The sequence below is a fragment of the Cynocephalus volans genome, chromosome 7 (assembly GCF_027409185.1).
Source record: "Cynocephalus volans isolate mCynVol1 chromosome 7, mCynVol1.pri, whole genome shotgun sequence".
Taxonomy (NCBI): domain Eukaryota; kingdom Metazoa; phylum Chordata; class Mammalia; order Dermoptera; family Cynocephalidae; genus Cynocephalus; species Cynocephalus volans.
Genome location: NC_084466.1, coordinates 52,102,796 through 52,129,985, shown reverse-complemented (window position 1 = coordinate 52,129,985; position 27,190 = coordinate 52,102,796). Strand labels below are relative to the sequence as shown.

Sequence of the window (27,190 nt, the reverse complement as noted above, 5' to 3'; positions counted from 1 at the left end):
ATCAACACCTTTCAATAACAACTCTTAATGTTAAAGGCTTAAATTCCCCAATTAAAAGACACAGACTGGCTGACTGGATCAAAAAGCAGGACCGAACTATATGCTGCCTACAAGAGACCCACCTCACCCATAAAGATTCACACAGACTAAGAGTGAAAGGATGGAAAAAGATTTACCATGCAAACAGAAAAGAAAAACGAGCTGGAGTGGCTATTCTTATATCTGACAAAATAGACTTTAAACTAAAAACCATAAAAAGAGACAATGAGGGACACTACTTAATGATAAAAGGACTGATCCATCAAGAAGACATAACAATCATAAATATGTACGCACCCAATGTTGGAGCAGCCAGATTTATAAAACAAACTCTATTAGACCTAAAGAAGGAAATAGACACTAATACCATAATAGCAGGGGACCTGAACACTCCACTGTCAATATTAGACAGATCATCTAGGCAAAGAATCAGTAGAGAAACACAAGATCTAAACAAGACTCTAGACCAATTGGAATTGGCAGATATCTACAGAACATTCCACCCAACAACCTCAGAATATTCATTCTTCTCATCAGCACATGGATCATTCTCCAGGATAGATCACATATTAGGTCACAAATCAAGTCTCAATAAATTCAAAAAAATTGGAATTATCCCATGTATCTTCTCAGACCACAATGGATTAAAACTAGAAATTAATAACAAACAAAACTCTGGAAACTATACAAACACATGGAAATTAAACAGCATTCTACTTAATGACATATGGGTCCAAGAAGAAATCAAGCAGGAAATCAAAAAGTTTATTGAAACTAATGAAAACAATGATACATCATACCAAAACCTGTGGGATACTGCAAAAGCAGTATTGAGGGGAAAATTTATTGCATTAAATGCTCACTTCAGAAGAATGGAAAGATGGCAAGTGAACAACCTAACACTTCACCTTAAAGAACTAGAAAAACAAGAACAATCCAATCCTAAAGTTAGCAGACGGAAAGAAATCATTAAGATCAGAGCAGAACTGAATGAAATTGAAAACCAAAAAACAATTCAAAAGATCAACGAATCAAAAAGTTGGTTTTTTGAAAAGATAAATAAAATTGACAAACCATTAGCATGGCTAACAAAAAAAAGAAGAGAGAAGACTCAAATAACCAAAATTAGAAATGAAAAAGGCGATATTACAACTGATTCATCGGAAATACAAGGAATCATTCGAGACTACTATAAACAACTATACGCCAACAAATTTGAAAATCTGGAGGAAATGGATAAATTTCTGGACACACACAAGCTCCCAAAACTGAACCGTGAAGACGTAGAAAATTTGAACCGACCAATAACAATAAAGGAGATTGAAGCTGTTATCAGAAGGCTCCCAACAAAGAAAAGCCCAGGACCAGATGGATTCACAGCAGAATTTTACCAAACATTCAAAGAGGAATTGACACCGATTCTTTACAAACTATTCCAAAAGATTGAAACGGACGCAAATCTCCCAAACTCATTCTATGAAGCAAACATCATCCTGATACCAAAACCAGGTAAAGATATAACCAAAAAAGAAAACTACAGGCCGATATCCTTGATGAATATAGATGCAAAAATCCTCACTAAAATACTAGCAAACAGAATACAGCAACACATACGAAAAATTATTCATCACGATCAAGTGGGATTCATCCCAGGGATGCAAGGTTGGTTCAACATACGCAAATCAATAAATGTGATACACCATATTAATAAACTCAAACACAAGGACCATATGATCATATCTATAGATGCTGAAAAAGCATTTGATAAAGTTCAGCACTCATTCATGACAAAGACCCTCTATAAGTTAGGTATAGAGGGAAAGTATCTCAACATAATTAAAGCCATATATGACAAACCCACTGCCAATATCATCCTGAATGGGGAAAAGCTGAAAGCTTTTCCTTTAAGAACAGGCACTAGACAAGGATGCCCACTCTCACCACTCCTATTCAACATAGTGTTGGAAGTACTAGCCAGAGCAATCAGAGAAGAGAAGGAAATAAAGGGCATCCAGATTGGAAAAGATGAAGTCAAACTGTCCCTGTTTGCAGATGACATGATCCTATATATCGAACAGCCTAAAACCTCTACAAAAAAACTCTTGGAATTGATAAATGATTTCAGCACAGTAGCAGGATACAAAATCAACACACAAAAATCAGTAGCATTTCTTTTCTCCAATAGTGAACATGCAGAAGGAGAAATCAAGAAAGCCTGCCCATTTACAATAGCCACCAAAAAAATAAAATACTTAGGAATTGAGTTAACCAAGGATGTGAAAAATCTCTATAATGAGAACTACAAACCACTGCTGAGAGAAATTAGAGAGGATACAAGAAGATGGAAAGATATTCCATGCTCTTGGATTGGAAGAATCAACATAGTGAAAATGTCCATACTACCCAAAGTGATATACAAATTCAATGCAATCCCCATCAAAATTCCAAAGACATTTTTCTCAGAAATGGAAAAAACTATTCAGACATTTATATGGAACAATAAAAGACCACGAATAGCCAAAGCAATGCTCAGCAAAAAAAATAAAGCTGGAGGCATAACACTACCTGACTTTAAGCTATACTACAAAGCTATAATAACCAAAACAGTATGGTACTGGCATAAAAACAGACACACTGACCAATGGAATAGAATAGAGAATCCAGAAATCAACCCACACACTTACTGCCATCTGATCTTTGACAAAGGCACCAAGCCTATTCACTGGGGAAGGGACTGCCTCTTCAGCAAGTGGTGTTGGGATAACTGGATATCGATATGCAGGAGAATGAAACTAGATCCATACCTCTCACCGTATACTAAAATCAACTCAAAATGGATTAAGGATTTAAATATACACCCTGAGACAATAAAACTTCTTAAAGAAAACATAGGGGAAACACTTCAGGAAATAGGACTGGGCACAGACTTCATGAATACGACCCCAAAAGCACGGGCAACCAAAGGAAAAATAAACAAATGGGATTATATCAAACTAAAAAGCTTCTGCACAGCAAAAGAAACAATTAAAAGAGTTAAAAGACAACCAACAGAGTGGGAGAAAATATTTGCAAAATATACATCTGACAAAGGATTAATATCCAGAATATATAAGGAACTCAAACAACTTTACAAGAAGAAAACAAGCAACCCAATTAAAAAATGGGCAAAAGAGCTAAGTAGGCATCTCTCTAAGGAAGATATCCAAATGGCCAACAGACATATGAAAAAATGCTCAACATCACTCAGCATCCGGGAAATGCAAATCAAAACCACATTGAGATACCATCTAACCCCAGTTAGGATGGCTAAAATCCAAAAGACTATGAACGATAAATGCTGGCGAGGCTGCGGAGAAAAAGGAACTCTCATACATTGTTGGTGGGACTGCAAAATGGTGCAGCCTCTATGGAAAATGGTATGGAGGTTCCTTAAACAATTGCAAATAGATCTACCATACGACCCAGCCATCCCACTGTTGGGAATATACCCAGAGGAATGGAAATCATCAAGTCGAAGGTATACCTGTTCCCCAATGTTCATCGCAGCACTCTTTACAATAGCCAAGAGTTGGAACCAGCCCAAATGCCCATCATCAGATGAGTGGATACGGAAAATGTGGTACATCTACACAATGGAATACTACTCAGCTATAAAAACGAATGAAATACTGCCATTTGCAACAACATGGATGGACCTTGAGAGAATTATATTAAGTGAAACAAGTCAGGCACAGAAAGAGAAATACCACATGTTCTCACTTATTGGAGGGAGCTAAACATTAATATATAAATTCACACACACACATACACACACACACACACAAATCGGGGGGGGGGAGGGAAGAAGATATAACAACCACAATTATTTGAAGTTGATACAACAAGCAAACAGAAAGGACATTGTTGGGGGGGAGGGGGGGAGGGAGAAGGGAGGGAGGTTTTGGTGATGGGGAGCATTAATCAGCTACAATGTATATCGACAAAATAAAATTTAAAAAAAAAAAAAAAAAAAGAAAAAAAAAAAAAAAATTATGATAAAGAAAAAGGATATAATGGCAAAGTACCTTCTTACAAGTTTTATTTGGAGTCTTAAATGTGTCCTCCCTCAAGGAGAGACAGGATATCCATGCTGAAACAAGCAAAATTCAAGTAAGCATGAAAAGGTCTTATTCTATCTTGAGTTTCAAGGAGGATCGGCAAGGACAACTTCACACACAGATGTGGCAGTCAGTCATATAGATGTGTGTGAATGGACAATTGCAGTAGGTTCTTAACTGATCTGCCTGTTTCCACTAAGAACCCTTCAAATCCATCTGCCAGAAAGTTCTTTCTAAAATGAAAATCTGATTGTGTCACTTTCTGTGCTTAAAATCATTAGGTTGCCATTGCTCTTGGGGTAAACACCAGAATCCTCAGTGTGGCCTGCTGGCCCCTGTGGGGTCCTCTGCCTGCTTCTCCAGCCTTCTCATGCCTCCCTCTCCCTGCTCTCTGTGAGCCAGCCATATGTGCCTTTCTTCAGTTCCTTTCCCCTGAAGTGCCTTTACAAAGGTGGTTTGTTTTGCTTAGAATATTCTTCCTTCCTCATGCTTCCCTTAACTTTAATTCTGGCTCAAATGTCACATTTTTAGGGAAGCAAGCCTTGCTTGAATCTTAAGACTTTTTCACATGCCCAGTTATGTACATTGACACTGTTATACTTTTTCATAAAAAGTATTCAGTTATAATTATCTGTGTATTTGCAAGCATATTTGATTGAAGTGTATCTCCTTATTGGCCACAAGGCTCATGACAGCAAGTAACATGACCGCAACTATTTTGCCCACCATTGTATCTCATGGCTTATGGGGCAACTTAATAAACATTGGTTGAATAAAATGAAAAAAAAAAAAAAAAAAAAAACAAAACAAAACAAAAAAAAAAAAAAAAAAAAAAAAAACAAAGGGCTGCTCACAACATTGTGTAACCCAGAGCCAAGGAAGGGGGAGAAAGCAGAACAGAGCACGCAACGTGAAAGTGTCTTTCATAACCTCGTCTTGTTAGTTACATACCATCATTTTCTGCCATATTTAATTGGTTACAGACTAACCCTGGGACAATATTTGGGGGGTCAGGGGGAGTGAATTCCATAAGGGTATGAATACCAGAGGGCAGAGAAACCCTAGGAAACTGAGACGTCTCCTTGCCACGTCGTCCTCATCTCCATTCTTTGTCTTTAAATATTGCTGTTCCAGGCTAAATATGTCTTGATTTCATAGCAGTTGGGAATTGTTTTTGCGACTCTTTCTCCTGGTGGCTTTGTGATGACTCCCAAGGAGAAAAGGAGGTTAAAATATCTTTGTAACTTTATTTAAAAAAAAAAACTCTCTGTAGTCTTTTTTTTAACTTTCTTCTACCAAACTAGTTCATATTACTTCATGCATTTTAAGGGCAGTACAAAAAATATTCATAGGTAAGAAAATTAATTTCAATCTCTTTGTACCACTGTCACTTTGTTCAAGAATTTCCAATAACTGCCTATTGACAAATGCACCATGGAAGGAAGGTGAAGAAGGGGAAGAATGAGGGAGAGAGCGTACACTGAATTCACTGAATACCTCTTCAACTGTCTGCACTGCACCAGAGTGCTTTCACACTTTTCACTTAGTCTTCCAAATGGCCTGTGAAATACACAGTGTAATTTCTTTTTATAGCTGAGGAAAAGAAAATTTAAAAGTTAAACCACCTGCCACGGACACCCCATTAGTAAGTCAAGAATTCAAACCAACAACTGGTTGACTCTGAAGCCAAATCCTGGATCCATGCTGTTTTTCAAGGTTAGACTGCTCTGCTACACCATTCAAGGCTTCTACAAAAAGCTAGCTTATGCTTTCACAAACAGTCGCTGAATATGAACAACTACTTCTATTTTTAAAGTATCTACTATGTGTCAGCATTTTACAAAATACTTATTTTTAACATTGACAGCGATCTTGAAAAGTGGTTTCTGTATCAGTGGCTACTTGGAACTGACCTTTAATGAGGGCAAATAAAATATAAAAGTAAATTTAATGGTTCTTTAGAAATAACTAACTACTGTTTTCTTAGGAAAAGATCTTGCTTAGACACATGATGCAGTTGCCACATGCCTAGAAGAAACCCAGCTGCATTAGGGTCCCCACTATTCCTGCTATAATGCCTTCCACAGATGCAACACAAAAGCACAACAATGCCGAACCACACATTGGTATAAGATGTTCCATAAGAGTTTTCATTATTTTTCTATAACTACTGTATTTTTTAAAATAAGAAATATCTTCACCTCTATAAAAAATGTGATGACTATTTGGCAGGTGCTCTAAAGCATACCCAGTCTGCCTATTACCTAACTGTTGGGAAAACAGAATAATTTAATGAGGCCCCCTCACTTTGGGGCAGTTTGGGGGTGGTACAGCATTCTTTGTGGGCAGGTTGTGTGTGGGTGGAGTTAGTGTGCCTGCTCAGGGCCACCACCCCGGCTGGAGTTTACTGCCTCAGGCAGCCGCCACTGCACAAGCAGCCATGCCTTTCCAACCTGCAGCTTCCAAGGACCTGTTTGCCCATTACCTAGCTCATAGACCTGTGTGTAAAGGGTCTGTTGACCCAGCCTGGCGTATGAAGGGTTTGTGACCCAGTCTGAAATGGGCTTGAGTACTCTGTGAGCTCCAGACCCAGCCCTAGCTTGACAATTGGCCCAGCTGGTGCAGGATTATGGTCAGGTAAAAGAGCCCAACAACTGGAATAGTCGAGTAGCCTGACAATTGGCGTCACAAACAGGATTAAGAGCACTACAATTTGCGAGGTCGGCAGGATTCCGACATTAGCCCTAGCGCTACACTGAGACCTATGGTCACATGTGGAGATTAATTTTTAGAAACTTTAGGCTACTGGGGACCACCTGCTCTTTGTCACAGGGTCTGGAAAGCACCTGGGCTACTTTTCTTCCCCTCAGACCTCACAGACTACTATCACTATACAAGTAGTCATCTCCCTTTTCAGCAGGGCATTGATGCAAAAAGTACTTGCATCTCCTTGACTGGTTTCCTCTCACACTCCCTAGAGAAGGTGTATCACTCCCCATTGCCCTTTCCCTGCTTCCCCACCCAGGGAGACTATCACTTTCAGGAAAAGACCCTAGACCCTAAATCTCAGAACAGATTTTATCAGGTGAGATCTCCAAACTCTCCATTTCTTAATATTTGCATCCACTTCTACTCAAACATCCTTCCTTTGTACTTCCAGCTCTCCACACCTGTGGTCTTACATCCCATGCCCCATGAAGTTTACCCCAGCTACTGCTCCCCTAAATCTTAACCTGTCACCTTCAGAGCTACATCTCTTCAGAATACAAAGACAGTAAAGCCTCTGTCACACGAAGGGCAAAGAAACATAACACACTCATTAAATTACAAACCTACAGGTTCCAGCTATTTCCTTTCTTTTTCCTTCCTTCATATCCAGGTTTTTAGACAAAACAGCCTCCACTCCTCCTCTAACCAAGGCTGCCTGGCTACTCTTTGCCCTTCAGTCCAGTCTGTGCTCTGGTGCTTGCCCATCATTTCCTCACCTGGCCTTCTGAACATGTGGCTTCGGTGACTACCCTCTCCCTCGGCTTCTGTGTCGCTGGCAGTTTCTGGGAAAGATTGCTCCTCTCACGCTCCTCTTTCTCCTACCTGCTCCTTCCAAGTTGTATAACCCAGATGAGCCCTGCACCCCTTCCTGCCCGGGAGGTCCAGGAAGACTGATGACTGTCCCAGGTAGAGATGTTGTCTTCTCTTTGTTGTGCCTAGTGAACCTTCACAGTAGTGGCACCATTTCAGGGATCTTAACTGTTTATCCTAAACAACCTGTCACTAAAATTGTAGATTATAAAATTGAAAACTTTAAACCATTTGACATGTTTTCCACATTTTTGATCATGTCAATGAAAGTTTAGTTCTCAAATGGCAAATTATAGTAGAAAAAGCTTCCTTTTAATTATATTACATGAAAATTATAATATGTAGAAATAGAAAAAATTTGTAACAAACCATTCACCAAACAACAAAAATCAATAATTCTTTGTCCTTTTTTTTTTTTTGGTAAGTGTGACAAAGTCAACAGATCTTTTCACCAGGGGAAAAATAAATAAATAAATAAAATGTCCAAACACAAAATTTGAAAGTACAGAGTTCAAGGAGCTTCTAAAATCCCTCCAGTGACTCCTTATAAACCCAGATTCTGAAACTCTGCTACAAGAAAAGAGAGAGAGAGATTCAAAATTTAAAGAGACTGACAAAATTTAAAAAGATCATAATAATTATAGTCCACTATGGAACACAAACAGAACAAGAGACATATTAATCATAACAACTGTTTCAAGGAAGTCAAGGACATTACTTTCCTTATATAATAGTTCTTTATCTCCTTTTCAGTAAATTTATTCCAGCCTTCAGCATACATTTGTGAATGCTCATTAAATGAAAGACATTTGCTATTTCTTGCATAAATATCCTTTTAAAACAACTTGAAGTCTTTACTACTTGAGACTTTTCTAACCTGTTCATGCTTAAGAGTCTGTTTGATAATGACTATGCCAAAAGGTTATCCTGCCCTGACTATAAATTAGAAAAGAAAAGCCTTTCCAGTCTACCCACAGGGCATCCTTACCTAGGCAGGATCCCTGCTGAGTCCATTCTTCCCTTTGCTTGACTACATAGTAAATACAAGAGACTGATGTTTGAATAAATGTGAAATCACCCAAATTGCTTTACATTACTGGCCTAGAAAAATCTCCTTAAAAAATATTTTAAGTCTTGACAGCTACAGGTAGCATTTGATTCTGCTTGAAAGCCCAAGTGTAAGGATGTCAAAAACAATTAGTATTCTAACAGCTCCCTTTATTTGGCAGGCCCAAGTTCATCAGAAAGAGAACAAAAAACATTCTCAAGAAAATAAGCCAATGGCATTTAGAAAAATCATGTAATTTTACTATATTGTTCTGCATGCTCTTTCTACTTTAAAAGAGGATACACTTAAAACAAATGAAAATGGCAGTTGTCAACATTTATTGCTTTGATAATGTTCTCTAAACAAGAACTGGTTTGGTGGCGTCCTCATTGTTTTCAAAGAAGTCTTAAGGCAGTTAGTATTCAGTAGACACCTTGAAAACTTTAAACATTTCATAATTCTACTTCAAGACAAATTCTTGCTACTTGGGAAAAAGGTAGGCCAAGAAACAAGAGGACCCAAGACTGAGTAGATGGTGGGGGGTGGGGATGGGCAGCACTGGGCAGGATATGAAGTTTTGATACATCAACAACAAAGCTTGTCTTGTGTGCCCCGCTTAGAGTTATTTTGTAGACAAATATGTGAATTCAAAGATCTCTAACTAGCTTCACATTTAATTCTGACTTCAAATCTTAGAGTGGCAGAGCAGCTGTGCCTGAAGGCAATACAATCTTATTTCTATAAAAATCTCTCAAAGCTCCACATATAAGTGGAAGAGTAAAAATAGATAATCAAATCCAAATTAACGCTATTAAGAATTGATTTAGTGTAAAGATAATATAGCAAGATTTTGTTTAGATTATGGATGTTCACTAAAAATGTGTAATATTTGTTTGCCTAAAATTTTGATTATGTTTTATCTTATTTTGTCACAGTTAAATAGTTTTATCATTAGGGGTTTTAATTGCATATAGTTTATAGAATTCTTTCTGATTACTCTATATCCATTTAATTGGGAAAAAAAATCCCACTGTACTACTTAATGAAAAGAGAACCATCTAATGAGGATGCAATCAAACTGCAGGCGGATGCATTGTAAGGGGTGGTGCAACAATCTGTACTTGTAAAAGCTTTGTCACAAAAGTTTTATAAAGAATTTACAGAGTGCACAGGGGAAGAGAAGTCCCTAAGGAGAGTAGAAATTAATGTACCACGAAAAACAGTAGTTACTCAGTGGTATGTATACCAGAGGTTATAAATTAAATAATCAAGAAAAGAAAAAGAAACGAGGAAATCAGTCCTTGAAACTCTTCTTTCAACCTTCATGATTTAGGCTCCACTACCAATCCCTCCCTATTTCTTTCTCTCTGCTGCATCTCCTCCACTTCCTTACTCACTGGAGCCCATCCCTTAGGTGCAGTCCTTAACAAGCCATTCTCTTTTTTAAAGATTCTCCTGTAGATAATTCATTTGCTTATGCAACTTTCTCTGTGAAGGTCTCTTAACCTAGAGCTCCAGGCTTGGCTTCTTTCCTCAGACCTTGATACACTCTTTGACTCTGTCCCCCTCCCTTGCAGTCCATCCACTCTGGTATCAAGGTGGCTATGAAGTCTTTTTAATTCTTCCCTCTTGCTTACATTTGTCACTTTAATTCCACACAAACTGCTCAGACCTGTCATTTTTATGCTCAAAAACTTCAATAGTCCAAATTTGTTGGCCTGGCATTTCTTGGCCTCTCAATATACTTCTTCCCCATCTGGTCCGTTATTTTCAACTAGGCCAGCTGATTCAGTGACACATAAACACCACTGTATGATCTTTATAAAAAATGCATTAATAAATACTTTGATTATCTAACTGAAAAGAGGAACTTTTACTATTTTCTGTAGACTACAGAAAATCTTCAGGTTTGGAACACACTGTTGAATAAAGAAATGAGATAATGCCCTCCACTCATTAGCAGATGCATTCTTTTGTTTTAATGTTGTTACACTCTGCTTGACTAAGTAATAGAAAGAAATTTAATAAGTAGCTCTCCACTCCTATGTAATGAATAATCCAATCAGGATTGAATCCTACCCTTCACATCTCATCCAACAACCTTTTGAAGCACAGACCAGTGGTGATCAAATATCTCTTTCTGATGATAGATAACATTTAAGTGAGGAGATGATAAGTGGTTAATTCTGTTCATAGCTAGAACTTTAGAGACTGGCATAGTAAATCCCACTCCTTTGGGTGACATTCAGAGACTTAAAAATTTTGCTCCTCAATATACACTAATTGTTCCATTCAAGTCTCAACATAAACATGTTTGTTCATTCAACACCTTATTACTAAACACCCCCGTGCCAGGTACCAATCCAGCTAACTACTAGGGTTATAGCAGTAAACAACAGATACCCTCCTTTACGGCCTTGTCCCCCAGTCTGATGGAACTCATGAGTGGTGTGGAAGACAGACACTGAATTAGAACATTTTAAGAGGAGTATTTTAAAACAGGAAGACCAAGGTGTTATTAGAGCACAGTCCTACAAGGTTCAGACTGTGGTTCTGAAAGGACATCCAGAGAAAGTCCACATATGCTGCTGCTGCTTGTTGGCTTAGCCCTGCCCTCGGGTTTTTGACCTCATTTCTACTTATTTCTCAAAACTCAGCCTGGATTTCAGTTCCTTCTAGAAGTCAAGTCGGATTGTCCTCATAAAGTCTGTATCAATCTTGCTGACTTCCTGATCCTGCCAAAACTTTCTGTGTTGCCTCTGTTCTGGCATTTACCAGATGTTTGGGAATTATTACTCATCTGTCTCCCAACTAGATGGTGCATTCTTAAAGTGTTTTCTATATCTTAAGTGAATACTTACTTTCTGCTTAGGCCATAACAGCCACAGCAAAAGATAACACAGGTGAAAGTTTTAACCAAAGTATTTTTGGTAGAGGTTTGGAGCATAGCACAAGGGCTGGATTACTCAGTGTGTAAGATTTCTATATTTCTGAAGCCCAGTGGAGTTAGAATGCTTGAGATCAGCTTGCCAAAACATACACTGGGTCATTTTAGCCCCAAGGTCCCAGAGGATACTTTGTCAGGATTTTTTGATTCCAAAATAAAAGATACTCTCTGTATATATAAAAATTAATCTAAGAAGTTTGGGACTACAATCATGTGCAACATAACAATGTTTCAGTCAATGACAGACTGCATAGGTGAAGGTACTTGGAGCAACAGGCTATTACCATACAACCTAGGTATGTAGTGGGCTACACCAACTAGGTTCATGGAAGTACATTCTGTAATTTTCCCACAAGGACAAATTGCCTAATGACACATTTCTCAGAACATATCTCCATCACTAAGTGATGCATGACAGTATAGTTTTAGTTTGAAAGAACACAGACAATAAAAAATACACAGATAATAAAAAGTTAAAATTGCAGCTAATAAGCTTAAATTTGGGCTTTGGATATATATTTTTTGCCTAAATCTTCTATAATCTTTCTAAGAGAGCATAAGTTTATTAAAATTAATATAGATGTTTTAATACTGAGTTTATTAAAAGAAATAAAAAGTGGTCATAATTAATTCCAGAAGATTATCCTTGTAATCCAAGCCTCAGACTAGAAAAACAGTGCTATCTAGTGGTTAAATCTGGGATCAAGAGATGAGGCACCCCAGAGGCTGGAGAACCTCTAAGAGATTGTGTCTCAATCATTCAACTTTATGTCACAAGAGAAAAAAAGAAGTACATACATGAGTCATTGGCTCACGGATGGGAAGGGGATTAGATATTGGTTCAAGCAGTTGTATTCACAATAGACAGGGCAAAGAGATTAAGAATTGGTACTCTGAAGTCAGATAGGCCCAGGTTCAAAACTTGGCTGCATAATAAACTTACACAGCTATTAGACCTGTTTAATCCTTGATTATTTTCAACTATCAAATGGAGATAAAAATACTATCTGTTAGAATTATTGACAAGAGTAAATGGGATGATATGTATAAAACATTCAGCATAGTGCTTGGCATTTAGTAAGCCAAACAACTCAGTAAACATTAGCTTATTATTATTAATACTATTATTATTTTACTTGGGATATAAATGAATTTCAAATAATTGTAGAAAATCTTATAAATCTTTTGAAAATGGTTATGGAATCAATATCAAGAATATATTCTTGTAGAAAATATAAATATCAGACATTAGCTTTCTTTCTAAGTATATGGAAGCAAATTAAAACATAAAGTAGGTTCAATGTTACACTTCAATCACATATTTCAGTTGTACGTTTAGTATTTGCAATAAAAACAAAGTAATTATTAGAAATAAAAAGATTACAAAATGAAATCTGAAATATCATCTTATTCTGAATATAATCATGACAGTTTTTGCAATGAAGATATTTTCCTTAACCAAATCCTGAACTCTTCAACATCTAGTCTAATAAAACTATCTTTATATATGCAATCCCTTAAGATAAATTTGCTCATTTAGATTTTTCTACTTCATTAGAAAAGTGAAGAAAAAACATAGCAGAAATATCAGCAAAAAATAAGTTTAAAAAATGCTTCAATCTATTATATTTACATTAGAACAGAGAATTTTATGTTTGTGATATATCTCCTTTGGCTTGCTCTATAATCTACTAGCTTAATTATCATAATAGCCTTAGAACTTAAGACTGTACTTATTAGCTCTATAGAAATGCAATGCTCATCTGCTTTTATATAATGAACAGAAATACCACAATTCATAAGTAATTACAGCTGTCATCATATCCCAGACTTTTACTAACATTACAGTCACAAAACTGAGCTCCCTAAGGCCAGTGCCCCAGTTATCTTAAATAATTTCCCCTTACATAATATCTAAATATTTATTTTAAATTAAGTGTAGGATGGGTATATGTATGCCATTACAATCACATCACAATCATTAGGTTCAGCTGTAGTTCTTTTTTAAAAAAATAAATCATAATAAATAAAGTGTCTACATGCAGTAAAAGATACAATAAGAAATAGAACTGTATTATGGTCACAGTTGTGTCTAACTCACTCTGTACTCTTGGGAAGTTTTCAGCCTCTCTGGGCTTCTGTTTATTCAATTACAAAACAAAATAATCTCTAAATACATTTTTTGCCCTTGTTAGCATATCACAATGGCTGTAAAGTACAAACACTAAGTTATCCACAATAAACTTCTCTGACTTATTCCGACTCCTTTTTACAATTATTAGAATAGGGAAAGGCAAAACAAAAACAAAAACATACTGAAAAAAGACCTATTTAAAATACTGCTACAAATTTTTACCTTGCCTCTCATTTATTAGTCACCCACTATCTATACTCTACCTTAGGCAGTAAGGATCCACATAGCTATTAAGAGATCATTACACCCATGTCTTCTTTTAAATTTACCTGATGATTATTTTAAGCTACCCTAGAAATTTGACACAAGTTTCTTTCTCAGAATATGTTAATACTTCTAGAACTTAACTCATCAGCACTCAAAAAACCCTTGAATGAAAATCTGTCAAGTATTTTTCCATTTACAAATCTGGCAAACTGTGGTGACAATCTCACTGTGAATAAATGACACTCGCAATGAATGCACGTATTTTTCACTATAGAAGGTAGGCAGAACCCCAATTACATAGCACGGAGGGAAAGGAAACCAAAGTAAATAAAACCCGGTCAACACAAAATGGCACCCTGGACAGAGGAAGAGGACTCCATGCAGTTAGGCATGTAGGACTGGTTAGGGATTTTCAAAAGGAGTCAATCTTAGATAAGTATCAGAGGCTAAATTAATTCACCTTCTTTTTAGTGATTTTAGTACATCTTTTCACAAAAATCACACAAAGCTCATATGTATTTATGATTTTGCCAAATTCCTGTCAAAGTATTTCTAACTGTACTGGCAAATAAGGTAAAGTGGGTAACAGATTTAATACTTCAAATTGTATCTTAATGTACAGATACTTAAAATACTTAACATTACGAGAGCACTTTGCTTTTCAAAGGGTGCCTCAAACAACACTGATCAGAAATTTGTGAAGGTAACTTCAAATAATCACAAAAAACATTCGCATTCATTGGAGATGTAAAAGATGAACCTACTATATAACCCCAAGACAATGAGGTAAGGATGGAAAATCTGAGTACACAATCTGATAATAGCAAATATGTACATCCACACATTTTTACTTTTTAGTTATACTGAAACTTGAGAACTTCAGAGCAGCCTACTAAAATCACAGATGATCAAGATAAAAGTAGATAAAAAGAATGTGCAATTCACGAATGTGGTTTATTACCATGGTTACAAACTTTCAGAACAGACCTCTGAGACAATGGACTGAGACTTTGCCGAATATCTGTTAAAAAAAAAAAAATAATAAAAGAAACTTAATATAGAAGTCTGTTCATCTCAAGGAATATAACAGTATTAGACATACTTTTTTGCAAAGTTAAGTATTTCAGGAAGTAATGCTTTAATACTCTGAAATACTTGAAGCAATAATGTTATGACTTTTACTTCTCATTTAATTATGCTACTGTAAACTCCACTGGGATAAGGTACATATGGTTCTTTGGATGAGACTTGTCACACTAATCAGGATTTTCTAGGTTCAGTGCATTGATTTGTTAATGTGCTACTGACATTGGCCAACTGGAATGCGTATCTCTCTGACATTTGGCTTTGCAAGGGATTAAGCAAACTTATGAAACTTCTGAAGAGTTGTTTCCCACAGCACTGTATTCTTGACACATGACTTTAAAAGAATTAGGAAAAAAAAGAGTGATCTTCTCTGTGATAGTTCCCAAGAAAGTAACATGAAACAAGTGTTCACCTTTCGGCTTCGGTGTCCTTTTTCTTCTGTCGCGGAAGGCAGCCCCCGACTGCAAGGCCTCCAGCAGACTATCCATCACTCCTGTCTCATCACCCTCTATGAAAAGAGATGCAGGGAATTCCATTAGCCCTCAGGGTTACCATAGCAATGTCAAAGCATACATACAAACTGGTGATGGTGAAAAGATAAAAAGATCAGATGCAGGACTAAGGCAACAATTTCAAAATAAGATAGGACTTTAACTCTCTCATAAATCAACTATTTTTTAATGAAATCTGTCTCATTAGTGCCTGTGTTACCATCCACTGAAGAGGACCAAGTTCCACTGATTCACTTCAGAGCACTGCTTTTATAGTCCAACGGCACAATAACTTTAAATGGAATGTGGCTCTAGTCATGTCTGTGTCTTGGGTTATCATAAATCACATTTCCTTTGTAGAAATGGGTTATTTTCAAAACATCAGCCTCTATTCTAAAATAGACCAGGTGTGGGAGAATGTTTTTGTTGTTACTGAGATTCTGCTGTCTAAACTTACCATACAAAATCATACTTCTATGCTAACTTTCGTGAACATGCTCCCAACAATTGATTTTTTAATCAAAGGATAGTAGCCCTCTGATTTGAGGTGACACAAAACAATCACTACACAACTTTACAGAATGTATAAAATGTTTATCTTATATAATGAAAAACAGACCAAAAGAAGTTCTCAAAATCTAAAGGACTGCATCCCATTATGATTAACTTAAATTGATATTCTGTTAACGAAGGATGTGAATATAGAGCCAATTCTCTCCACAAATAACAGATTATCCTTATAATATCTCAGAATATTCTTATAATTTTTATAGTTATCAATGCCAAATATTATTCAAAGGAAGCAGGGGAAAAAGCTTCAAAGAAACTATTGGCCCAACCCAAATTCAAGGAAAAGTTAAGCACTTTCTGCCCCTCCAAAAGAGGTTACTTGCGGGCATTCCCTATGAAATTGTAGGGCTGGTATACTGTTACGTCTAAAGTAATGGAGAACTACTTTTCTCCGGACTTTTTTTTTCTTTTTGCAGACACAATCCCCTTATAGAGAACAGATGACAAGCGAATGCAAGAATGTAAATAACGTACTCATTTACAATTTATAAACAGATATATAAATATAAATATGTGTCAGCCCTTTTTCCATCTGGTTCTATTTCATATTTTTAGAGGAATACTAAACCTTGTTGGTGTTATCAAAAAAGGTGGTGAGAAATAGAGTATTTGGTTGTTAATTTTAATTCTAAAGTGGCTTGTTGGCTGTTTTAATTAAAACACATTAAATATTTTGAACAGTATAAGAAGAAGATATCTACATATCTTTGAAAATTTACACTCAAAGGAACTGCAGGTAATACCAAATATTTAAAACAGTGAATATATTTCATTAGTAAAAGGAAACATTTTAAAAATCTAAAATAAAATTTTTTCAAGCTGGTTGGTTAGCTCAGTTGGTCAGAGTGTGGTGCTGAAAACATTAAGGTCCAGGGTTTGATCTCAGTACTGGCCAGCAAAAAGTAAGTAAGTAAACAAATAATTTTTTTTCATCTTATGTTTACTTTTTCATGAGATTAAAAAAAATAAATAAAAATAAAAACCTAAAGTTGAAATCAAATAGAAACAAATGAGCATGTTATCATATTGATAGCACTGATTATAAAGAAGGAAAAAGTTAATCGAAGTACCTTTGGATTACTTTTCATGTCATACACTTTAAGGAAAAAAAAAAACACAAAGAAAATCCGAACTTTTCCTTTAGTAAATTTGTAGTGCTACTGATATAGTGATTCTGAAACTACTAAATGTGTATTATAAGACTGAGCAGATGGGGAAATGTGTTGATGTTGGCAACAGGGCTCACTGTGTGAAAGAAAATACAAATATGGAATGGGAGGAGAGAAAAAACTAGGAAGTGTTGGATTGGATACACAGGTATCAATATAAACACAAAGTTTTTTTTAAAAAAAAAAAACCTTTTCCTAGTTTTATGGACCAAAAGAGTCCAGAAATAATGATACTACAGTATCAATGAGCACACCTAGCTCTCAGATCTTGATTTCTAAATACAGTTACTAACTAAAAGGAACCAGAACACTTAAGGCAAGAAAGTATGAAATGAGTCAGGAACATATTGCTGTGCCAGAAAGTGCTCAAAAACTGATAGGGATGTGTCAAAAGGACATATAGGCCAGACTGAAGAGTTGCACTGCCAAATTTAGGACAATTTGAGAATGGAATAAGTAATGACGGGAATAGATTATTACACATTGGGGAAAAAATCATACTTCCACATTGATACTAAGAGAAAAAAAAATAGAAACAGAAATCTATTCATAGAAGAGTTTCAACTAAGAGATGTCAAAGATATGAGAGAAACAGAAAATTCACCACATCATAACTCACATAGTAAGAGATGATTCAGGCAGGAATCGTCAATAGTTGCAAAAACAATTGTGTGTATGGCTGTGAGGGAACAAAGGCTGTGGAGAAATCTGTCTGGTAGGTACTACCTTAACCAAATAATCAAATCTGAATGAGATACACTGACATCAACTGCCTCTTGAAGTGATGCACAGCATAACCTATGTAACACTTTGCACAAAAATACTTAACCTGAATCTAAATGTGAGGAAACAATCATAGAAATCCAAAGTGAGGAACATTCTGTGACACAACTGGCCCGGGCTCTAAAAGCTATCAATAGCACAAAAGACCAAGAAAGGAAGTGAGGGGGTGGGGAGGGAAGAAAAGAAAATACTACGGAACCATTCTAGATTAAAGGAGACTAAAAAGACACGACAACTAATGCAGTCCTTGATTAGTTCCTGAATTGAAAAAAAAAAAAAAAAGTTATAAATTACATTATTGGGATAACAGGGGAAATTTGAATATGGACTGGATATTAGACTATTAATCAATTATATCATACTGATGTTAAGATATCAGAGTGTGATAATTGTATTATAGTTAGGCAAGATAACTCCATTGTTCTTAGGACATGTGAGGATACTTCAAAGAGTTCATGGAAAAACAGAATTAAAAGATAAAATGAATCATTCCATGAACTTTGTGAAGTGCCCCTGTAGATGCTGACATGTTTAGGCTCATTAGGGAACTTAACACACAGTTCCATGTTTTCTATGACCTGCCTTTGAACGTGTTTTTTTTCTCTATATAGAACATCCGTCTCACTTTCTCCTCCAAAGTAGCTCCTACCTCTTCTTCAAGACAGAACTGAGGAATCCTCCCTGACCCACACAGGCTGAACTGGGTGCCCTTCCATGTCCCAATGGCATGTGCTACATATAGCAATAAGTCCTTTTTTGACTGTTTTTACCACTAGACTGTGAGCTCACCGAGGACAAGGATTATAGATTTCACTTATTTTGAAACCGAGCAAATAGCGGTATTACAAAGAAAGAGTACAATAAATATATGTTGGCTAAACTAAGATGGTCTTCGGGAAGGGCTAATCAAGCAGGAGAATACAGGTCACACGTGAACAAGGGCCAGGGAAGTGGTGGGAGTACATGCCCAACCATCATAAGCTATTCTTCAGCTAAAGGCAACTGCCTGTGTCTCCACATTCTCTTTCTCGTCCATCGCTCCTACCTGGAACCTCTATCCCTGCTCTTGTCCCCTAGAGTTAATGACTCTTCTTGTCCTTCACTCCCACATACACAATGGAAAGAATACCATAGTGAAGTAAAACAACCTGCTTCTAGTCTGAGCTATCAACTAACTACCTGTATGACATTGGACTATTTACATAATCATTCTTGTCATGTATAACAGAGATAATGTCTGCCTAGGGTTAATGAGGTGATCAAATGAGATAATACAAATGAAAGCACTTGGTAAACTGCTAAATGATATAAAAATGTAGGGAAATAAATTCATTAAAAGAACTCCACAGTGAACTATAGGAAGTTCATGGAATATCTACTTATTATTAAATGTTTAAGCACTGTTGCAAATATGTTACAAATTAAGTAAATCTTTTACAGTGTATTTGATTACGTCCTTGGTTAAGGACATAATCATGTATAACATTATTTTTAAGGGAAACTCTGACTTGAAGTACAAATATATTCTTGAAATAAAACCAATGTGTAAGACGGGGATATATAAGGAAGATATTCTTCCAAATGTTAAAAATGAATTTAGAACATTGATCGAACACATGGTTACCTGGCACATGGTACTGTGTGTCAGGACATTATTAGGTACTATGAATATCTAGGCCCCAAGAGTTAACAAGAAATCTCTTCTAGAAGAGAAAAGGGTGGTAGGCATGGGAATGATGTATATGAGCTACTGGAAATGTAAGGCTTCCTAGTAAATGATGACCCAAAGAAGAGGCAGGAGTTAGCCATGGCGGGGACTGGGAAGGGAATAGGATTCTTGGCAGAAGGAATAGCAGGTACAAAGGCAAAAGATATGAATAAAAACAAAAAAATGAGCTATAATAAACTGATTCATATTTATTTATTTATTTATTTATTTTATTATTATTTTTTTTTCCATGACCGGCACTCAGCCAGGGAGTGCACCGGTCATTCCTATATAGGATCTGAACCCGCGGTGGGAGCGTCGCTGTGCTGCTAGCGCAGCACACTACCGAGTGCGCCACGGGCTCAGCCCCAAACTGATTCATATTTATGTATTCTAATACAAACCAGAAAAATAAAAATTAGCCATTTTTTAAATCATAGTCTAGAATTCAACTTCTCTAACTACAAGTCAATTTATTTTCAAAATATTTATAGCCTTTCTCCTGCTGTGAAAACTCTTTTAAGTAAACAGACTAACCGCAATAGTCAAAGTTTTTCCATGTCTGAATGACATAGCACCTTGTTTAATTTGTAATGGTATTTTAAAAATCACACAGTGTCAAGGGAAAGGAAGGGAGGGTTAAGGATGTTATTTAAAAAAATTTTTTTTTATTATGAATATTCATGAGATACAAAGCTAACTTTCACCCCTCGTGCCCATGATGTGAGGGCCATATTCCTACTGGCAGCACACTCATTACCAGAAATTATTTTTGTACCCTGTGTCTCCCACCTCCCCCCCCACTCCACTTTGTAGTCCTAGGAATGTTCCCTCCCTATGTAAGACCAACACACTACTGTGGTCTTTCTTTCCTTCCTTCTTTCTCTCTTAGCTCCCACATATGAGTGAGCACATGCGGTATTTATCCCTCTGTGATTTGCTCATTTCACTTAACATAAGTTTCTCCAGGCTCATCCATGTTGTTGCAAATGGGAGTACTTCATTCTTTTTTATGGCAGAATAGTATTCCACGGTGTGTGTGTATGTATATACACACACACCACAGTTTCCTTATCCAATCACCCATCGATGAACATCTAGTTTGGTTCCATATCTTGGCTATTGTAAACAGAGCTGCAATGAACATGGGAGTGCAGGTATCCCTTCGACATGATGATTTCCATTCCTCTGGGTATATACTCAGAAGAGTGATTACTGGATCATATGGAAGAGCTATCTATAGATGTTTGAGAAACCTCCATACTGTTTTCCATAGTGGTTGTACTAATTCACAGTCCACCAACAGTGTAGGAGTGTTCTCTTCTCTCCACACCCTTGTCAGCATTTGTTATTCACCGTCTTTTTGGCTATAGCCAGTCTAACAGGGGTGAGGTGGTATCTCAATGTAGTTTTAATTTGCATTTCCTTGATGACTAGTGATGTTGAGCATTTTTTCATGTATCTGTTGGACATTTACATGTCTTCCTTTGAAAAAGGTTTATTCAGCTCCTTTGCCCATTTTTTAATTGGGTTATTTATTTTTTTACTGTATAATTGCTTGAGTTCTATGGATATCCTGGATGTTAATCCCTTGTCGAATGCATAGTTAGCAAAAATTGTCTCCTACTCTGTAGGTTTTTGTTTCATTCTTGCTTCCTTTGCTGTGAAGAAGCTTTTTAGTTTGATATAGTTCCATTTTATTTTTTCTTTTGCTGCTTGTGCTTTTGGGCTCATGTTCATAAAGCCTGTGCCCAGACCTAATTGCTGAAGTGTTTCACCTATATTTTCCGTTGGTAATTTTACAATTTCAGTTCTTATACTTAAGTCTTTAATCCATTTTGAGTTGATTTTAGTGTATGGTGGGAGATGCCTATCTAGTTTCATTCTTCTCCATATGGATATCCAGTTTTCCCAGCACAACTTGTTGAAGAGGCAGTCTTTTCCCCAATGTTGATTTTTGTTGCCTTTGTCCAATATCAGATGGCCGTAAGCCTGAGGGGTAATTTCTGGGTTCTCAATTCTACTACACTGGTCTGAATGTCTATTTTTATACCAGCACCATGCTGTTTTGGTTACAATAGCTTTGTAGTATAATTTGAAGTCAGGTAAAATTATGCCTCTGGTTTTATTTTTTTTGCTCAGGACTGCTTTGGCTATTTGAGGTCTTTTGTTGTTCCATATGAAAGGTAAGATTGTTTTTTTCCATTTCTGTGGAGAATGTGTTTGGTATTTTGATGGGGATTGCACTGAATCTGTAGATAGCTTTGGGCAGTATACACATTTTCACAATGTTAATTCTTCCAATCCAGGAGCATGGAATATCTTTCCATCTTTTCGTGTCTTCTTTAATTTCTGTCAGAAGTGGTTTGTAGTTCTCATTGTAGAAGTCTTTCACCTCCCCAATTAAACTGATCCCTATTTATCTTATTTTTTTCATGGCAGTTGTAAATGTATTTCTCTTTCTGTCAATTCATTATTTGAGTATATAAATGCTACTGATTTGGGGGCATTTACTTTGTATCCTGCAATGCTACTGAAGTTATTAACCAGCTCTAAGAATTTTCTGATAGAGTCTTTATGTTTTCCTATATATAGTATCATGTCATCTGCAAATATAGAAAGTTTGACTTCATCTTTTCCAATCTGGATTCCCTTTATTTCTTTCTCTTGCCTGATTGCTCTGGCTAGTACCTCTAGTACTATGTTAAATAGAAGTGGTGAGAGCGGGCAAGGAATGAGTTATTTCTAAAGCAGAATCAGTAGGACATGAGGACAAGAAGAGCTGCCAAGGATATCTCTGAGGTCTCCAGGACCTATGACTGGAGGAAAAGAAAATATAAAAAGAAATGTTTTAATAATATTGATTTTCGGTGGAAGACAAAGTTTAGAGAAGATAATGTGTTTCCTTCTGGACATGTTAGTGGAAGGTGCTAGCAGGAACCTCCAGATAACTTCCAGAAGCCAGATGAAAATTCTGGCCTCAAATTCAGACAAAAACGTAGGTAGTATTTTTGGAAGTCATTCCACATTAAAAAAAATACTCATTCTGCACTATGGGCCAGAGCCCTAGAAAGGTCCTGAAAAATATCAGGATAAGACTTTATCCTTCCCTCATAAGTGTTCATGGCACTCTGGAAGTGTATGTGACTGAGTCAGGAGAGGTGGCATCTAGGGAACCACCTAACTTCAAAAGGCAGGAGAAAAAAGATATGTTAGTGATCTGGTAGAAATTCTTTCCTTTATTCCATTTTCTTCAGCCAAGGTATAATACTGAAATTTCAGATAACTAAGGATACAACAAAGATCCTAAGAGATTCTAGGAAGCTTTAAAAAAAAAAAAAAAAAAAGCAAACAAACTAAAAAACCAAAACAGATCACATACAAAGGAAAGAAACCAGAATGGGACTGAATTTCTCAAGAGCAACACTGAATTCCAAAGGACAGGAAAGAAATGGTTTCCAAATTCTGAAGAGAAATTATTTCCAATGAAGAAATGGTTGTGTTGCCAATAAGATGAGGCCAAAAAAATGTACATTTTTCAGATATACAAGTGTCTATAACATGCTTTCTTAGAAGGAGACTGGAAGATGTGCTTTTGTAAAACAAGGGAGAAAAGTAAGAGGAAAACATGAGATCCAGTATGAGGAGGAGACAAAAGAGCAAAGTGGCAAAGGTAATTCCCAGGATATCCCAGGCCCAGGGCAGCCAGGTCAGATGACATGGGAGGAAACGGGGCTGTAGGAGAGAACTGTGGCCAGGAAACTGAAAGCAAATCTGTTGTGTTGGACCATTTGCAAAAATGCTGATTATTTCACAGATCTATTAGAGGCTTTGGATAAAACAGTAACATATATACACAAAGAGTAAGCAAATTTAAAAAGATAAGTTTGCATTAACCTAAAGATAACAAAGTTGTCCAGTAGGAAATGCTATGGTCTGAATTTTGGCCCCCAAAATTAATAAATTGGAACTTCATCCCCAATGTGATATTATTAAGAAGTGAGGCCTTTATGAGGTAATTAGGTCACGAATGGGATTACTGAAATAAGCCAGGCACAGAAAGATAAATACTGCCTGTCCTCACTCATATGTAGAAGCTAAAAAAGTTGATTCACAGAAGTAGAGAGTAGAATAGTGGTTACTAAGGGCTGAGGGGCAGGGGGGTGGTAAGAAGAAGTTGGTCAACAAACACAAAATTACACTTAGGAAGAATAAGTTCTAGTGTTCAATAGCACAGTAGGGTGACTACAGTTAATGATTTTTTGTATAATTTCGAATAGAAGAGGGGATTTTGAATGTTCTCAACACATGGATGTGACAAATGTTTGAGGTGATGGATATGCAAATTACCCTGATTTGCTCATACACACTGTATACATGTACCCAAATATCACATTATACCCCATAATTATGTAGAATTATGTGCCAATTAAAAATAATTTTTTAAAAAAGGAGGTTCTCTACCATGTGAGGACACAGCAACAAGGCACCAACTATGAAGTAGAGAGTCAGCCCTTACCAGACATGGAATTTGTTGGTGCCTTGATCTTGGACTTCCCAGCCTCCAGAATTAGAAGAAATAAATTTCTATTGTTTATGAATTACCTAGTCTAAGGTATTTTTATTATAGCAGCAGGAATGAACTCAGAGAGGAGACATGAAGAATATTTACATAGTTGCAATATTATAAACACTGGCTATTCTGTTGACCATCATTGTGACATAATTCTAACAAAGACAACAGGGGTAAAGGAGGAGGGGTATACACGGCAAGCGTAAGTGGGGAGAGGGCATAAAGGAACTAAATCCTCAACTAGTTATCAGGAACTCATGAATGTCTAAAATAAAAATTAATAAATAGCAGTCTACGCATATTATCGACAAATATAGAAAGGTAAATACCAGAAGAAGTAACTAAGAATTAAAAGTGATTGCCTCTGGGAAGTGGGAGATGGTTGAGAGGAGTGAGAGAAAAGATATTTTACTGTGCTATGAGCCTATCATATTTAATTTAGGAACTTGTAGACATTATACTGGTAAATACAAAGTAACTAAAACATATGTTGAAAGGGAAAAGGACAAGACTGAGAAAGAAGAGAAGATGAAGGAAGAGAATGATTCTTGACCTAAAAGTGCTACCTCTGAGAAGAGCAGGAAGAGGTAGCGGCACAACAGAACATGACGAGTATCGTGACAGAGATGTCCAGTGTGGGCTAGCGTGGGCACAGGGAGAGGGCATGGCAGTCATGGAAGGCTTCCTGGGCACTTCAGACGTAGGGAATCACTTTAAAAGTGCCAGGGCTGCTGGAAGAGGGAAGGCCTTGCTAAAGCTGTCAGAAAAGCTGTACAACATCTGAAATACAAGGAATCATTCGAGACTACTGTAAATAACTATACGCCAACAAATTTGAAAATCTGGAGGAAATGGATAAATTTCTGGACACACACAAGCTCCCAAAACTGAACCATGAAGACGTAAAAAATTTGACCAGACCAATAACAATAAAGGAGATTGAAGCTGTTATCAGAAGGCTCCCAACAAAGAAAAGCCCAGGACCAGATGGATTCACAGCAGAATTTTACCAAACATTCAAAGACGAATTGACACCGATTCTTTACAAACTATTCCAAAAGATTGAAACGGACGCAAATCTCCCAAACTCATTCTATGAAGCAAACATCATCCTGATACCAAAACCAGGTAAAGATATAACCAAAAAAGAAAACTACAGGCCGATATCCTTGACGAATATAGATGCAAAAATCCTCACTAAAATACTAGCAAACAGAATACAGCAACACATACGAAAAATTATTCATCACGATCAAGTGGGATTCATCCCAGGGATGCAAGGTTGGTTCAACATACGCAAATCAATAAATGTGATACACCATATTAATAAACTCAAACACAAGGACCATATGATCATCTCTATAGATGCTGAAAAAGCATTTGATAAAGTTCAGCACTCATTCATGACAAAGACCCTCTATAAGTTAGGTATAGAGGGAAAGTATCTCAACACAATTAAAGCCATATATGCCAAACCCACTGCCAATATCATCCTGAATGGGGAAAAGCTGAAAGCTTTTCCTTTAAGAACAGGCACTAGACAAGGATGCCCACTCTCACCACTCCTATTCAACATAGTGTTGGAAGTACTAGCCAGAGCAATCAGAGAAGAGAAGGAAATAAAGGGCATCCAGATTGGAAAAGATGAAGTCAAACTGTCCCTGTTTGCAGATGACATGATCCTATATATCAAACAGCCTAAAACCTCTACAAAAAAACTGCTGGAATTGATAAATGATTTCAGCACAGTAGCAGGATACAAAATCAACAAACAAAAATCAGTAGCATTTCTTTTCTCCAATAGTGAACATGCAGAACGAGAAATCAAGAAAGCCTGCCCATTTACAATAGCCACCAAAAAAATAAAATACTTAGGAATTGAGTTAACCAAGGATGTGAAAAATCTCTATAATGAGAACTACAAACCACTGCTGAGAGAAATTAGAGAGGATACAAGAAGATGGAAAGATATCCCATGCTCTTGGATTGGAAGAATCAACAGAGTGAAAATGTCCATACTACCCAAAGTGATATACAAATTCAATGCAATCCCCATCAAAATTCCAAAGACATTTTTCTCAGAAATGGAAAAAACTATTCAGACATTTATATGGAACAATAAAAGACCATGCATAGCCAAAGCAATGCTGAGCAAAAAAAATAAAGCTGGAGGCATAACACTACCTGACTTTAAGCTATACTACAAAGCTATAATAACCAAAACAGTATGGTACTGGCATAAAAACAGACACACTGACCAATGGAATAGAATAGAGAATCCAGAAATCAACCCACACACTTACTGCCATCTGATCTTTGACAAAGGCACCAAGCCTATTCACTGGGGAAGGGACTGCCTCTTCAGCAAATGGTGCTGGGATAACTGGATATCCATATGCAGGAGAATGAAACTAGATCCACACCTCTCACCGTATACTAAAATCAACTCAAAATGGATTAAGGATTTAAATATACACCCTGAAACAATAAAACTTCTTAAAGAAAACATAGGAGAAACACTTCAGGAAATAGGACTGGACACAGACTTCATGAATACGACCCCAAAAGCACGGGCAACCAAAGGAAAAATAAACAAATGGGATTATATCAAACTAAAAAGCTTCTGCACAGCAAAAGAAACAATTAACAGAGTTCAAAGACAACCAACAGAGTGGGAGAAAATATTTGCAAAATATACA

At 36.6% G+C, this 27,190-nt stretch overlaps 1 protein-coding gene across 4 annotated transcripts in view; it reads right to left on the bottom strand.

The window, feature by feature from the left end:
• DIAPH3 (diaphanous related formin 3) overlaps window positions 1-27,190 on the bottom strand; it is a 493,080-nt gene that overhangs the window by 104,479 nt on the left and 361,411 nt on the right. For all 4 annotated transcript variants that reach the window (XM_063102549.1, XM_063102550.1, XM_063102551.1 and 1 more), the window contains 2 exons: window positions 15,610-15,705; window positions 15,073-15,132 (listed from right to left, as the gene is read on the bottom strand). In XM_063102549.1, the coding sequence (XP_062958619.1) occupies window positions 15,073-15,132; window positions 15,610-15,705 (156 nt within the window). The remainder of the gene's footprint in view (window positions 1-15,072; window positions 15,133-15,609; window positions 15,706-27,190) is intronic.